Source organism: Antedon mediterranea, chromosome 1 (genome assembly GCF_964355755.1).
Source record: "Antedon mediterranea chromosome 1, ecAntMedi1.1, whole genome shotgun sequence".
NCBI classification, from domain to species: Eukaryota; Metazoa; Echinodermata; class Crinoidea; order Comatulida; family Antedonidae; genus Antedon; species Antedon mediterranea.
The window spans coordinates 7,690,417-7,707,951 of NC_092670.1; the positions used below are offsets into that span (position 1 = coordinate 7,690,417).

Genomic DNA, 17,535 nt, shown 5'->3' on the forward strand with positions numbered 1-17,535 from the left:
TTAAATTTGATTATGTTTTAAATTATGACGCTTGCCTCTTGTACAAAAATGAAGTTTTTTGGACAAGTAGTTTTCGAGAAAATGCAATTTCAGTTTACTACTATAGGCTTTGAAAAAGAACGATCAAAGATATAGTTATGTTTAACATTGAGATATATAAGAACTAAGCCTCCCTAGATTTGTAATGGAAAATTGTATTACACCATGAGTCGAACTTAAATGAACGATTTTAATATTGATTGGAAATTGTATGGTTATCAAAGGTATGTAAAATGAAAGATAAACAATTGGCACAAATAATTATTACCTACTATAAAAAACTATGGATATTAAAAGGTAGTCAACAATTGTAAACATATCAATGAAGAACACGCACTCTTAAAATGTAAATAGATTAAAAACTTTTAGAAAAAAGTAGAAAACATTCTTAAATCTCTGTTAAAGACGAACAAATATCTTTTAAGAAACGTATCCTTGGTATCAATAGGCCTATGTTTGCACTCTGTTCTACTCTCGAATTGCCTCTTACCCAAATAATAAAAGTGAAATCTATGTGGATATCTTTTAATTGTGCTCTAATCTATAGAATAAAATGTGAAGTATACATCGAACAAAATACAGTATACGATTGTTCTCATGTAAATTTTAAAATTATATGTATTTATTTCACCATTACCAATCATCGCTTTGCAGTCCTCACGAAGGACTAGCGCATATTTTTAAGGCTATTTTAGTGGTCACACAAGTCACAAGTCACAAATCAGTTTATTTGATCCAAAAGAAAAAAAAAAATACAAAGCAAAAAATATACAAAAGGACCAGGGAGACTTCCATTAAGGCCAAAAGCCGCATGCATGGAAGCCACCCGAACATTTTAAATAATATATAATTCTCATGTATATAATATAATTAAAAAATTAACAAATCATAACATGCTCTATTTACTTTAGTATAAAGGTTCATCTGGATCTCTGTATAGTACTCATAACATTTTTCTTTTGGATGTTTCACAAGAAAATGTTATGAATATCAAGCTTTCTTTTTTTGTTTCGATTTAGATGCGTTTACTTTTTATAGGCCTCACATATACGGTACAGAAACACTCTCACTCACACAAACATGTGAGCAAACCTGAAGATATATATCGATCTCATACATTCAACAAACATAAACCCGAGAGTCGGCATTGTCTGGCATTATTGCCAACACTGTTGCCTCATTCCTTCTTCTTCTTGGCTTTGCTTCGCGAACGAAGATTTTTTTTTACGCCGTGGTTAGGATTCCGGCACCGGAACTCAACTGCCCACCGTTAGGGAATCCGACACGCTATTGCGCATGCCCAGAGCTCTGGGAAGTGAATTATAGCTTGCACTAATAATAGTGCCACACCACGGAGAGTCGGAGTGTTTGTTATAGGGATTTATATAACACCTATATAAATTCCTGTCATTTGATTGGACGAATGTGGGTCACATGGCGTGCAATAGTACGCACTATTCAACGATCGTTAAATAGTACTTTTTGAAACATTTTTGTTTGTTATTTAGATGTTATATAAAACAAATAATGAATGTTTTGTATTCGTGTAATGGTACAAATAATGGCACTTGGTGAATGATGAAAGGTTATATCAACTCGGCTTTGCCTCGTTGATATAACCTTTCATCATTCACCTCGTGCCATTATTTGTACCATTGCACTCATAAACATTCATTATTTGTATATTACTGTAGCCTAGATAGTCGTTGCGCGAGCGAGAGAGCGATGGATGAAACTTGGCCTATGCCATACATGAATTAATAATTAAAATATGACTACGCCACGCGTTAAAATAATTATAATGATATTAATAAGTATCAGTATCTATCTAAGAATCGTAATGCTGTTTTTAGCGTTGCGACCCTGACTTCCCGAACAGTTTTTTCACATCCACGCGGTGGCTGCCGTCAACAAATCAACTTGTGATTGCATGTTGTATATGTACAGTATAATGCGTTATGAAAAATCATAAAACTAGTCATGTATTTATATAATTCATAATGATATGAATTTTATATATGAATGAAGCAACCACTTTTTAATTACAAAACAAATACTATAGGCCCACTGGTCACGTAGTCTAACTGGTAGCCCTAGCCTAGATTAGTGGATCCCATATTAGAAGGCATCTAGGCTAGTTCGCCGTCGTGTGGCGCAGCTATGAAATAATCCATCGCTGTTAAAAAGTATAGAGAGTCGCCGATTACCTTGCTCTGGGCATGCGCAATAGCGTGTCGGAATCCCTAACGCTGGGCAGTTGAGTTCCGGTGCCGGAATCCTAACCACGGCGTTTTTTTTATGAAGGGGTTTGTCCACGTCTGTCACAGGCTCGTTTGTGGCTTACAAGTCCGATGCGAGAAAGGCATGCCCGTCCACAACGGCTGCAGAGGAATGTCTGCTGCAACTTTTAGACCTATCCATCACAGTGCAAGTTTACTGAAACCAGGCATTATCGTGACGAGTTCTTCTCACAGTCAAAAACCTCTCACAAACATTACCCACTATCCAAGCACTCATACAATAAACTCATTTATTTATATAGCATAACTTCCAACATGCTCGCACATTAGTCACAGTCATGGTGTAACACGATCGTCAACCAAAATTACAAATTGGTTTAATAAACCGTGTTTACACTACCACTATATTATAAATCGACTGTGGACAATCACATCCTACCCATCATCTAGTTCTGTTTAATACACTGGATAGATGCAGGTTTTGAAAAAAATTGGCAATTTAATTATTTTCAATCGTCATATTAAACCTATAGAAATACTGTACTTAAAACTATGTATAATTAAGAAAAACTGGGTAGGTGAATACATTTCACTAACTGCAGCTATTCCAAAAGAGTGGTTAATATCCAAAACTCAAATGATTCTTCTTCAACTTTCTCAACAATTTTCACTATCCATATATCCTCTGGTAGCTACTGTAGGTTGCTCTTCTATAATTCTGCCTTGCCACATACAACAACCAAAATATGGAAACGAGTTTACAATGGAACCTTTCACATGCTACAATTATTAGCTACAGAAGAACAAACTCTGAAATAAAACTATTTTCACAAACAATTTCATAAAACAATTTCTCTTGAAATTCTCGCTGCTCTGCTTATCCTTAAAGATGTATTGTCCCTACCCACCCTGCTAAAATGAAGGCTAATAAAAATCAGACTTTGAATAGACTATTTTGTTTTTTTAATAACTTTTCTACTTCCTTCCATAAGAAAAAAAAGTTATAAAATGACAAAATAATGGTTTATAATACAGTATAAAGAAGGCGATTTGACTATTTTAAATTAAAATTTTTTTCAGGTTTAAAATAATTTTTTTTATCCAATTGTTAGTCAAAGTGGATAACTATTATGCGACATTAAAATGGCATATTAAAAAAAAAATTGTTCTCAGGGAGAAAATATACATCTTCGTTTAATACACTAATTGAATAGAATCCCATGTTTATACAGTATACAGTAGAGCTTTTTTCAATCTGTCTCTCCTGTGTGTATTCTCAAATGTCTTTTCAAATTCCCACTTTGATTAAATTTCTTACCACAATGTTCACATTCATATGGTGTCTCTCTTGTGTGTGTTCTCAAATGTTTTTTCAAATTCCCATTACAATAAAATTTCTTCCCACAATATTCACATTCATATGGTAAATCTCGGTGTATTTTCAAATGTCTTTTCAAAACTCTACTTTGTTTAAATTTCTTTCCACAATTTTCACATTCATATGGTGTCTCGTGTGTGTGTGTTTTCAGATGTGACTTCAACTCTCCATTTTGTTTAAATTTATCTCCACAATGTTCACATTCAAATGGTTTCTCTCCTTTATGTATTCTTAAATGTGCTTGTAAATTACTAATCTGGTTAAATTTCTTTTTACAATGTTCACATTCATATGGTGTCTCTCCTGTGTGTATTCTTAAATGTTTTTTCAAATCCCCACTTTGTTTAAATTTCTTACCACAATGTTCACATTCATATGGTGTCTCTCCTGTGTGTATTCTTAAATGTATTTTAAAACTTCCACTATGTTTAAATTTCTTTCCACAATGTTCACATTCATATGGTGTCTCTCTTGTGTGTGTTCTCAAATGTTTTTTCAAATTCCCATTACAATAAAATTTTTTCCCACAATATTCACATTCATATGGTAAATCTCGGTGTATTTTCAAATGTCTTTTCAAAACTCTACTTTGTTTAAATTTCTTTCCACAATTTTCACATTCATATGGTGTCTCGTGTGTGTGTGTTTTCAGATGGGACTTCAACTCTCCATTTTGTTTAAATTTATCTCCACAATGTTCACATTCATATGGTGTCTCTCCTGTGTGTATTCTTAAATGTTTTTTCAAATCTCCACTTTGTTTAAATTTCTTACCACAATGTTCACATTCATATGGTGTCTCTCCTGTGTGTATTCTTAAATGTATTTTAAAACTTCCACTATGTTTAAATTTTTTTCCACAATTTTCACATTCATATGGTGTCTCTCCTGTGTGTATTCTTAAATGTATTTTAAAACTCCCACTTTGTTTAAATTTCTTACCACAATGTTCACATTCATATGGTGTCTCGTTTGTGTGTGTTTTCAGATGTGATTTTAACCCTCCATTTTCTTTAAATTTCTTACCACAATGTTCACATTCAAATGGTGTCTCTCCTGTGTGTATTTTCAAATGTGATTTCAAATTCCCATTCCATCTAAATTTCTTCCCACAGTATTGACAATCAAATGTTTTAAAATCTCTGGCTATGTGTATTTTCAAATGCCTTTTCAAAATTCTACTTTGTTTAAATTCTTTTCCACAATGTTCACATTCATATGGTGTCTCGTTTGTGTGTGTTTTCAGATGTGACTTTAACTCCCCATTGTGTTTAAATTTATTTCCACAATGTTCACATTCATATGGTTTCTCTCCTGTATGTATTCTTAAATGTGCTTGTAAATTACTAATCTGGTTAAATTTCTTTTTACAATGTTCACATTCATATGGTGTCTCCCCTGTGTGTATTCTCAAATGTCGATTCAAATTGTCCTTGCGTCTGAATTTTTTTCCACAATGTTCACACATATATGGTGTCTCACCTGTGTGTATTTTCAAATGTGTTTGTAAATTACTAATCTGGTTAAATTTCTTCCTACAATGTTCACATTCATAATCATATGGCCGTGTCTCTCTTGTGTGCATTATCAAATGTCTTTCAAATATTTTACTTTCTTTGAATTTCTTCCCACAATGTTCACATTCATATGGTGTCTCTCCTGTATGTATTCTCAAATGTCTTTTCAAATTCCCACTTTGTTTAAATTTCTTTCCACAAGGTTTACATTCAAATAGCGTCTCTCCTGTATGTATTCTCAAATGAATTTTCAAACTCCCACTTTGTTTAAATTTCTTCCCACATTGTTCACATTCATATGGTGTCTTTTTTGTGTGTAATCTTAAATGTTTGTTCAAATTGTCATTCTGTTTAAATTTCTTCCCACAATGTTCACATTCATATGATGTCTCTTCTGAGACAGTGTGTGTTATTCTGCTCCAGTGTGCTTTCAACTCTTCAATATGTTTAAATTTCGCACCACCACTAGGCCTAGGCCTAAGCCTATGTCCACATTTAGTTGTAGATTCCTCTCTGCACACGCTCAGAGTCAAATGTCTTTTCAAATCCCAACTGCGTTTAAATGTCTTTCCACAATTTTTACATTCGCATGTTGTTTCTTCTTTCTCTAACCCTAGGCCTAATTCGCGGTCTTCAAACTTAAAATTATCTTCGTATAGGCCCGAGGACGAGACTATGTCTTGGCCTAGATCAGGCCCTCGGCCTAGGCCAAGTACTCCGAGTATGGCTTGGCCTAGTGTATCGCGATCGGATGTCAGTGTATCTTGACTTTGGCAATTTAGATTAATATCATTATAGCTTTCGTCTTTCAACTCTTCTTTCGTCCATGATGGTGTATGATGTATTCCTAAATGCACCTTCAAATCACTGAACTCAAATTTATCTCCACAGTGTTCACATTTATATTTCATGATGATACATTTATATGTGCACACTAGGCTAGGCACTGCATTGAGCACCTCCACCACCACAATTCGCAATCGTAACAACCGTGTGGAGGCCGGCCAACGATAGTGTGTAGCTAGCTAGTTAGGCCTACACACGTGTTCGGCCTACACTATTATTTCTATGGAGCGCCATGCACGCATTATTTGAAAAGTATCATGGAAAGTGTGTTGGTACGGTTGAATGGTTGAATTATGGACATGATGCGATGTGGAGTACTGTTTTTAATTTTAATCAAATGAGATCGCTGTATTTATTCGAATAAACGCCCCGTTTATTGTGCCAAAATAAAAAAATATCTTTTGATATTGATATTGTTTTGATATTAAATTCGATAATTAAAGCCTTTTGAACGTTATACATTTTCAAAACAAAAGGCTCAACTCCATCAAACATTTGATCTCAAAATATTAAGTTGTAATTGTTTTTATTGTTTATTCAATGCAGCTTATTTTTAATTGGTGACGTATCTCATTATTGTTTTGTTTTGTTTTATTTTGACTACTTAGTTTTGTTATTTTTGTATTTTATAAGTAATGATGGAGTAAGAGCAGTTTTCTGTTTGGGCTCATGCCTATTACTTGCTCCTGGCAAGATGAATTGTAAAATGTAATTTATGAACTTTTGCCGAATAAATATTATTATTATTATTATTATTATACGCTACTAGGAATAGTTGGACACAAACACGGCTTCTAATCCATTCAATGCCGTAACTCTCTCTATATTATGGCTCTGGTTCAAATACAGTAAGAGCGCCCTCTATATAGTAGCGGACGGAATATCAAAACAAACAACTCCACTCTCTCACCTCTCTCCACACACACATGGCCGGACTCTCGATCTCGCGGGCCTACAGTTATGATGAGGACATTTTGTTTAAATTACCACTTTTTTGGTCTACTAAGTACTAGACCTATATGAGTATAAAAGTGAAGTTTTTTAGATGTACATTTTAGCTTAATACTTTTTTATTCCAGGTGGTGAGCTTCGAGTTTTATTTCGAGTCTTGAGACGTCCCCAAATCGACTACTCTGCCTACTACTTCACTAGCTAGGCCTACTACTACTAGAGATTAGGCCTAGATTACGTATTCCTCAGAATCCAGGCAGGTGCGTTGTCCATAGGACCACGTCCAAAGTAACATCGCGTCTTCCACATGGCCGGGATGCTTGCTAACGGGCGAGATCTTTCCGTATGTAATAAGACTAAAGAGCTGATGGTTTAATTGCTTTATTTATTTTGAGGGCCCTTTATAATGATGGCCAGTTCCTTCTTTACTGAAACTGGACTGGTGGTAAAGGCCACTTTCATTATTAGAGATGGTAATAATAAAAAAAATAATATAACCAGAGCTACTGTAATAGGCACGGGCCTCTTCCCTCCAATATATCTTAATGAATGAATAGTGCCACAACATACAAGTGTTGGTTTGCACTATACAAAAGATAATTCTTATTACAGTATTATTATTATTGTATTATTATAAACACCTGACTAGATTTGATTACAGCAGTACTATATCATATGCTCCTGAGAGGCTTCTGTCTAGTTAAATCTATTATTATTGGCAAGTGATAAAAAAAATTATAAAGTAATTTTTTTACATCCTCAGATATGCTTGAGATGAGATCAATTATTTATAAAAATCCTTCAAAATTCTTTAGTAATTTTGTAAAACAGAGGTTTGTTTTGGGAATTGAAACCAGTTGTGATGAAACTGGAGCAGCAGTTGTAACAGACAGCGGTGATGTCATCGGTGAGGGCCTACGCTCTCAGAAGAACATACATGTCAAGTAAGGCTATAAACAATTTTTTATTTAAAAAAAACACCAAATTGTGAGTGCTGTATGGTTGAGCAGTGTTTAAGGAGTATCAGTATTTATCTCTTTTTGTGGGCAGTCTTTATGATTGCACACTGTGGCCAGCAGCTTGCCAGTTTTTGCATATTTTTCCAGGACCATGGTAGGAATTTAAATTATCTATCCACAAGAAAATATGTTTTAACTTTACATTATAATTATATATTTAGGCAAATTGCCTAGGATAACCATAAGCGAATTCATTTACTATCTTTCTTAAAGGTGGCAATCCTGTTCACAAGACAAACATACACAAGATGCTCTATATATAAAACAAAGTCATAAAACAAAGTCTTAATACTGTACAAGTCTTTGGGAGTGAAGTTGTAATTTGTCATTAGAAAAAATCCTGACATATAACAGGACTTGAACCCAGGACCCTTGAATTGGTAGCCAAGCATCATAACCACCAAGTCACAACTCTACTCCAATAATGTATCTAATTTTGCTTTTTTTTAAGGAATGGAGGTGTAATACCACCGCTTGCTCAAGCCTTGCACAGGGAATGTATACATAGCGTGGTACAAGATGCCTTAGATCAAAGTAGATTAGACATCCAGGTCAGTGTATTTGACATTGGGAATTATGTCTCATAACATAATTCAGAAGTAAACATCGTGGGTTCTACACAACCATAATAATATTATACAATATTCACAATTTATAAATTTAAAATGAATAACGTTAATTATTATTACTGTATTCATATATTATCATTTAATATTTTAACATTTAATTTTTAAAGTCTCTGTGATCTTTTTTCTGCCTCCATTGACAAGTACCTAATGTATTATTTTTTTTTGTAGGATATGACTGCCATTGCGACCACAACGATGCCTGGTCTTGCCCTAAGCCTGATGGTAGGCCTTGAGTACACAAAGCAAATAATTGCAAGGACAAACTTACCATTTATTCCTGTTCATCATATGCAAGCTCATGCACTAACAGTCAGAATGATCCAACGGTATTTATTTGTTCTCGCTGATTTAACCCTGTATTATTTTAGTTTGTAACACACCTGTTTTTTAATTGCCAAATTTGTTTGTGTGAATTGAAAGTGTCGGATTAAACGCATGCTTATTCTAGTTTCCATCTTCCAATAACTTTCTGCAACAAATTCTAGTTCTTTGAGTTTTTCGCTTCAGCAAAATTGGTTGTTCGAATAGTTTATTTTTTGGGAAGTGAAAACATTCGAAAAACCAATGAGAGCTCAGAAACGGTGAGTTATGACGGTTCCATGATCACTTTATTCGCTCTTGTAGTGTAAAGGGTAGCACGATTAAATTTACCTAGTGGAAAACAGGCTTTACAGTATCTTTGTCTTTTGATTGTTGACCTCTTCTTAATTAAACATTTTGAGTGAAATGGGGAGAATATTTTTATGAGTTGAAAGTTAACTTTTCTTTTTAATGGACAATCAGCCTGTCAACTCATGAAAATATTATCCCCATTCAAGTAATACAAAATCCCTACAGTAAAAAAATGAACTTTTCCTTTGTTTATGATGATACCAATAATGTTTGTTTCTGTAGGGTTGAATTTCCATTCCTTGTACTTCTAGTTTCTGGAGGTCACTGCTTGTTGACCGTGGCCAGAGGAGTAGATGATTTCTTGATATTAGGTCAATGTCTTGACAATGCACCAGGAGAAGTTTTTGATAAGGTATATTCTTTTCATTAATATACAAAAGTATATCACAAATCATTTTCTGTATTTATTTATGTATTTTCCACTGTCACTGGTTAATGAACAATACCTTCCAACCCCAGGGAAAGGGACTTCAATTAAATAATTATTATCATTACACAAACAATGCCAATTTTAATATGAACAGGAACACTACATACAATATAAATAGTCTGTCAATTAATTGCTCATCCCCAGCACTCCAATAGCATGTTCCCTCCCCCTGCTAGCATAACATTGTAACTGTAAATGTGCAAAGTAGAATTTACACAAATGAGCAGTATGGTAAGTGGAAAAACTTGTGCTTGTACAGGCCTTGCCTTTTTAAAATTGTAGGTGTGCTACAAATTTCACTCTGCAACACATTCAGGGGTGCTGTAGGTGTGCCTTTGTATTTTGGTGTGTAGAAGTTTACCAAATTTAAGTGTGTTGTAATCACACTCCTCAAGGGCAGTTAGGTGAGTGATTGCACTAGCTTACCTCAAAAGAAAAAGCCTGCTTGTCCTACAGTTTACCGTTACAGTTTATCCAGTTTAATATGTTTATCAATTTATTGTCGATTGTTAACATCCTAGTGCACAGCCTTTAGAACTATTAAATTCTGTATTTTTCAGGTTGCAAGAAAACTGAGACTGCAGCACCATCCAGAGTGTCAAGGTCTAAGTGGTGGACAGGCTATGGAAAAGCTAGCTACTGGGGGAAGTATACGTCTGCTGATGGGCAAGGGAACACAGCTACCTAGGTCTAGAAGCTGCGATTTTAGTTTCTCTGGCACAAGGACTGTGGCAGATGAGCTAATAAGACGTCAAGAAACGAATCAAGGTAATACAATAAAAACAAAAATGTTTTTTGTTAGTACTGGACTGGAATGATAGTATGCCTATTAAATATATACTGAAACATGTAGAATGAAGATTATTAGAATACGACTTTGAATAGGACATTTTGCAGTTTTTAAAATTATTATTTAGCTGAAAAAAAGTAATAAATTCGCTTAAAAGATACTGTTTTATTTATTATTTTAATTATTAGATAATTTAACCAATTATTATTTTGTCAATCATCAACACTCAATAATAATATTTATTCAGTTATTAATGTAAAAATAACCAGGAATGAGAATAGGCTAAAGCCCAAAAGATTGTGCACTCACTCCATACAATACATACAGTTATGATAAAACCATATACAAGAAAAATACAAATCAATTCTTAACTTAAAATTACACCTCTGTGTCTTGCCTGGTAACATCCGGATATCGGACTTCTTTTCTCAACAGAGTACCTCTATTTTTTTTTTCAGAAATAACAAATCATGACGACAGCTTCTTAGAAAATCTGCCCGATATTTGTGCATCTGTTCAACACAAGATCACGCACCACCTTTGCACGCGTGTTGTACGTGCGTTTCAATATTGCAATGACAAAAGGCTTATTCCAGACAACAATCAAACTTTAGTAAGTACAGGTCTTCCTCCAATTAAAGACCCATTCAATTAAACAATACCTCCATAGTATGTACCTTGGCCCTGCATGATAGCCTATCTTTTATCATGAGGTGCTCCCTCCAATTAAAGACCTTCCAATTGTTAAGACTCCCTCCAAATAAAGACCACTGTACCGCAATCCTGGATGATTGCTTATGTTTTATTCCATTAGGTGCACTCCTCCAATTAAAGACTCCAGCTAATTAGAGACCAATTAAAAAATTTTTAAATTACTGATTTTTAGGGTAGAACAGTTATTGATAATTTAAAGACCCCTTCCCTGCAATTTTGGACGTTTTTTGGAAAATAATACATATATATCACTTTAAAAACATTAAACCATGTCATTCCTTGTCTTAAATGTACGTTTTATGGTAAATTATGATAAAAAGAGAGAAACTATGCACTACCTAAGTAGCTCGCGGCGATCGACCTCTCGTGGACGGTCTTAGGCCTAGCCTAGCTAGGCTTAGTTTTGTAGGCCTAGCTGGTAAACATTGGTAACGTACGAACATCATACGCTAGCTATATACCTAGCCTGACGTTGTATAGTTGCTGCATTAATTGTCTTTCTATTTTTGCCAGACTCCGTTGATACAAATTGGGGAAAACCCGGTATTTTCGCTGAAAAGTTAAGAGTCTTCCATTTGTTTTGGCCTCACGATAGTTCGAAAAGTGGGCGAATTACAGGTGAAAAACAAAAATATCAATCCGCGCGCAATGCATTTTGGGATTTATAGCGGGCCGCTATAATTATTAGAATCAACTTATTTTTCACATTTTTAACCGTTTAAAGACGAAAAAATTTATCGCAATAGGACCATATAGTATTATTTTTACATTAAATATAGTTTGTGATCTTAAATTAGATCTAAAAAACGTAGGGAAGGGGGCTTTAAGTAAAATCAGATATTAGAGAATTGGTTGAGAATTACTGAACAAGTACTTTAAAAAAAATGTTATAGCACCCTCTATAGATTGGACATACAAAAACCCCTATGATATTTCATTTTCTGAAGGTCTGTAATTTAGACTAAAAAGCATTTTATTGTTCAAACATAAATCTGTAATTCATTTTCACTTTAAAATTATTTTACCTTGTTATTGTAAACAAATCAATTAATTGTTTTTTGCCCTCGAGTGTGAATAATATTATCATTATTTAGGATTGAATTGAATTTATATTTTTCTTCTAGGGATTTATATTAAATTTATTATTAGTAATTTCAACTGAAGTTGCCCAGAATATACGTCACCTTTCATGTCCTTTCCGCCTCTATCTTGTTGCCATGACAATTTGCTTAACTGATTGTATTAGAACTGAATAGTAGAAGTTAAATAAATTCAAACTCTATTTCAATTTCTCCAATTCATAAGAAAACAAATTCCTATAACCTTTTTCTTTCATAATTTTCACCGTAATAAATATTTTGTCCTTTAAATTCCCTTTTCTTTTTCATACCATACAATTAATGTTTGAAAACCTAAAAAAACTACCAATTTGTTAGAATACAAATTTGACGAAAACCCTAACAATTCAAAGAAACAATTAGGACTGTATACAATATATAATTTTTTTAGTTTTTAAAAAAAAAACATGAAAAATTAAGATTAATAAAATCAGAAAAAAACATGAGAAAAATAATGTTTTCACCTATAAAAGGACAAAACAAATGGTTTAATTCAACTAAAAACCTACTGGCTACCAGCCAATTTGACTACTTTTTGCTTTAAATTGAAAGGGAATCACTATTAGTATTATGTAACAGTACAAAAAACCCCCATATTATATCTTTAATATTTTGTACTTATTTTGTTATTTAATACTAGTTACAGTACTTTAAATTAAAGATGAAAAGACATTTTTTTATTTTAAAATGTAATGGTACAGTAATTTTTTTTTTAAATAATATTCAAGATTAAATTAAACTAGATTTAATTCGTCACTATGACGAATTATAGGTTATATGCATTGATTTAAATAAAGATAATTGATTTTTAAAAGATATATTGATTGATTGATTTTCTCAGAATCTTTAATTATTTATAATATATGATAGGACCTTGCTAACGCGAACACCATAGCCGGTATCACAATCCGATCAAAGATCCATATGCGTATAATGTCATAAACCACATTTGTTGTTACATAATAATAAAGACATAAGTTAATTTTTATCTAGATTTCATTATAAATCATGTGTATAATCTATACACTAAGAAATAAATTTGAACAAACAATACGGATAATAAAAAAAAATCTTATTTCGTTTCCCAAGGTGAGACTCGATCTCGGTACCCTGAATGCCATAGACACGAGCACAGACCATCGAGCCATACACAACTGACTTAAAGTTGTAGAAAAATTCCTCCGTGTATTTACTATGCAGTAATCACTTTGGTGCAAATAGATTATTACATACCGAAATGAATTATAATTTTTTACTATGATGACATCTTTAAAATGTAAACAAATGATGCACTGTCAAACTATATACTTTTAGCTTTAATATATGAACTTTTGAAGGAAGAAAGTTAATGTTGAGTTTGTTATTTTGGCCTAAGAAAATGTCATAATTTGTTTGATTGTCGAAATTATTTTTTTTAAATTTAATATGCAATTAATGATGACTTAATCAAGTTTTGTTCTCTTAATTTGATAATAAATCATACATATGATACATACATTTCAAGAAAATGAAATAAAAAATAGGTGTTCCCCTGCATTCTGACGATATATATTAATTTTAAAATTTAGCATATTTTCACCATTTTGTTAACTTATACGTGCGTAGCCATTCACTTTTGACGTGCTCGTATAACGCAATTTCGAGTTGAAACGTGAATCAAATATGATGATATTATTAAAGAAAGATTGTAAAACAGAAATCGGGCAAAAATAGTGCGCATTAACGTTTAACGCGCAGTGCACGTGCAAAATTCTGCGCACTCATGGCAATTTTTTAAACGCTTAAAATTGCCTGAAACGTACTCTAATTTCATCGAAAATAAATTTTGACAATTTTGAACATTTTAAGCGCGCGTACGCAAGCATTATAAGCGCTACGCACGTAATTTTATTGCCATATGATGAAATATGACCTGAAATTTATGAGTACCAAATTTTGTTTAATTGTGATTCATGCTTGTGAAGATATGATTACAAACGTGATTTCGTAAAATCGCGCGTAGACCGCGTAATGTTTGATTGCGCACCCTGAAAACATAACCACATCGATTCCTGACCATAAGGAATATACTCTGAAAAATTGACTTAGATAGATGAAACTGATATCAAGATAATTCACGGACAAAATAGTGCTAAGGAAAGAATAAATAAATAAATAAATAAAGATTTTGACAGAATCAAGAGGTTATATGCCTGATAATGCATATAACCTAAATATGACATCTAGTGTATTCTAATTATAGGTTGTGTCTGGAGGTGTTGCTAGCAATTCATACATCCGTACTGCTCTTGAAAAAACATGTAGCGTTCTAGGATATAATTTAATTTGCCCGCCACCTAAACTGTGTACAGATAATGGCATTATGATAGCCTGGGCAGGAATTGAAAAACTCAAGCTCGGAATAGGAATTTCGGACAATCCACAGAGCGTTAGATTCGAGCCAAGGTAAGTCCAAATTATGTTGATTTAATTATACATTAACCTATTAAAATATGAAATTGTATTCAGATTAATGTATACTGCTAGTGAAGTAATACAGTATTAAAGTAATTGCCTAATTTTGAAGAAAATGATTGCATATTAATGTTGAGAATTGGTATACCGTTACAAATATTCAGCCCTCGGGGGAAGAGTTCTTTCTGCTCGCTGATCTTAAGCCAAAAGGCCAATCTTTCTTGCTGTAAAGGTTATCCTTGTCATACATGCATTACAGAGGAGCAATGGGGTCCTGTAGTATAAACATCACAATAGAATAGCAAATTACTATACTATCATTGATGGGGGGAAAAGGAATATCAGGTATCAGAATAAACTATCAATCGTTTATTCCATCTTATAAATGATGGTTTGAAATTTATATCAATGAGGTATATAATAACACTGAATTTGTGAAATTATTTAGACATTTAAGCTAACTTTTGATCATTAACTTTTGAAATTGACACTACTGTGCCCTCGAGTTAAAAGATTCAAAGTCATTTAGTGTGAGGTTGTTTTTTTTGTGCTAAATATCAAGGCAAAGAATAACAATTAAAGTGTTTACTATATATTATATTACTAAAATATACAGTCATTGAAATTCAAATTAATTAAAAAGTATTTTGTTCTGTTGAATGCTGTCAGAGCATTCAACTGCAGATTGAGTGGTCCCTGGGGAAATCCTGGTGTCCCTCCCATTATATCGGATACAGTAGTCATAGTCACTCACTATCTAAATACTGCATATTCAATTAGTTAAACTGTTGGGCAGCCAATAAGGTTTGGACATTAATAAACATCTTTAGCTGCAAATACTGTTTATCCATTGGATCATCATGTTGTAACTTATACTTTATTTAGTCTAAAGTGGCCACTCAATCTCTCACATTGAGATCTGTTTTTCTGTTTCTCTTTGGTAGTTTTATGAAACTACAAAGTCTGCTTGAAAATATAGTAGAAACTTATTAAAGGATATTTTTAGGAACAAACAAAGCGAAAAATATCCCCTAAATATTGGTTGGCCATGGTGTAATATATTTCCTGTTGTGTTTCTTGAGAAAGTTTCTCCTTAATAATTATGGGGGTATCCTGAATAGTGGTTATATACCCAATAGAGAGGCTCTACTGTAAATACAAAGGTTGTAGAAACAAAACAAGGAACAGTTTTTATAGTACTGTACAGTATGTTGATTTGAGACATATTCTGTAAAAGAGGAAAATGTGTTCAATCAAAATTTCCTGCTGCACTTTAATTAAGACAGTGACATAAATTGTTCCTTATTGCAAAATTAATTTATCGAGTAAAACTCAAATTGACATTGAAGCAAATGAGAATTTATTGTAATTTATTTTTTACTTTATATGTTAATCCTAAGCTATAAATCTATTTGTAAAATCCTGACATTTTATGTAACAAATCAATCAAGAAATGAGAATAATTTTCAAGTTCAACGAACTTGAATATGAATAATTTAATTATACTTATTGTTTTGGTGTGTTTAATAATTGATTCAATTATATGAATAATATTGTTTTGACAAGAAAAATACATAAATGCCAGGATCAAGTAAAGGTATGAACCCAAAAAGAATACCCAATCTCAGTGGAGTATCCTCACATTTATACAACAATATTTGCCCAGTATCATACGATAGTAAAAATCCTTAAAATAAAGCATCTCATGTGCATCATGTGTGGTGTATGTATCTATCATAAGGTTAAGTTAAATGTTAAGTTTTGGTCTATACTGGGGATACACTTGAAACACTTGAACATTCCTATGATACTGGAGGATATAGGCCTACCTAAGTACAGTACCATGAATCAGGTGCTCTTATACTCAGACATCAGTAATACATAACAAATATAGATAATAGTAGAACATTTTCTGATAAAAAACTGTTTTTTAGTACTGTACCAACCATACTAAAATAATAATAGTAACACATTATGCAAGATTTTAATTTAGTTTGTGATTTAATTTGTGGTTCTTTTTAGGTATCCAATTGGTCAAGACATACGTAGTAGTGTTGCAGAGGCAAATATCAAAGTAAAGGCTGTCAAATTTTGGTAGAATATAAAAATGGTATTAAGGTATATGTGTATAGTATGACATAACATAAAATATACTTTAATATTAAATAAATAAGATAGAACAATTTTTATTATAAAAATACCATTTAAAATATGGCGAATTAGTCATTTTAATGAACCAAAAGAAGAAAAGCATAACAGTATTCATTGATATGTTTATGGTATAAATGGTGTAAAATAACCCCTAAAACACAGGTAATCTTTTATTTGATAAACAAATACATGGACCAGCCCGGAAGTTCTAAATTGTAAAATTAAAAAAGAATGACTTCTTTATTCTCATCTACAGAATAATAAATATATTCTTTCAACTTATTTTTTACTTAAGCTGGCATCTATTTGGTCATGAGTAAACTTTGCAGATCAAATTGATGATTCAGGTGCCGTTTTCACCAATCACACTTAAGTGAGATATTTCCCTTCATAAGAATTTCTTTTTTTTCTGTTTTTTTTTTATTCATTCTTTCATTCCGTAAAAAATATATAAAAAATAAAAACAACATGTGTTAATAAAAATACATATGTGTTTATAACATGTATGTACTAAACCTTTTTACTTTAATACATAACATAATTAGTCATATTGGCACAACAAAGAATTTCTCTTGAATCAAGAACAA

The 17,535-nt window shown here is 32.6% G+C and overlaps 2 protein-coding genes across 2 annotated transcripts; one reads left to right on the forward strand and one right to left on the reverse strand.

The window, feature by feature from the left end:
- Positions 1–2,778: 2,778 nt before the first annotated feature.
- On the reverse strand, positions 2,779–6,186 carry LOC140055121 (uncharacterized). The gene has a single exon (XM_072100340.1). It carries the CDS (start codon positions 6,083–6,085, stop codon positions 3,530–3,532), a length of 2,556 nt encoding a protein of 851 aa, XP_071956441.1. The 5' UTR covers positions 6,086–6,186; the 3' UTR covers positions 2,779–3,529.
- A 1,017-nt stretch (positions 6,187–7,203) lies between these two features.
- LOC140055267 (tRNA N6-adenosine threonylcarbamoyltransferase, mitochondrial-like) lies at positions 7,204–16,910 on the forward strand. The gene is made up of 9 exons (XM_072100572.1): positions 7,204–7,314; positions 7,735–7,915; positions 8,442–8,541; positions 8,788–8,945; positions 9,514–9,643; positions 10,282–10,489; positions 10,970–11,124; positions 14,586–14,788; positions 16,820–16,910. The coding sequence occupies exons 2-9, from the start codon at positions 7,737–7,739 to the stop codon at positions 16,893–16,895; spliced, it is 1,209 nt and encodes a 402-aa protein (XP_071956673.1). The 5' UTR covers positions 7,204–7,314; positions 7,735–7,736; the 3' UTR covers positions 16,896–16,910.
- Positions 16,911–17,535: the final 625 nt, after the last annotated feature.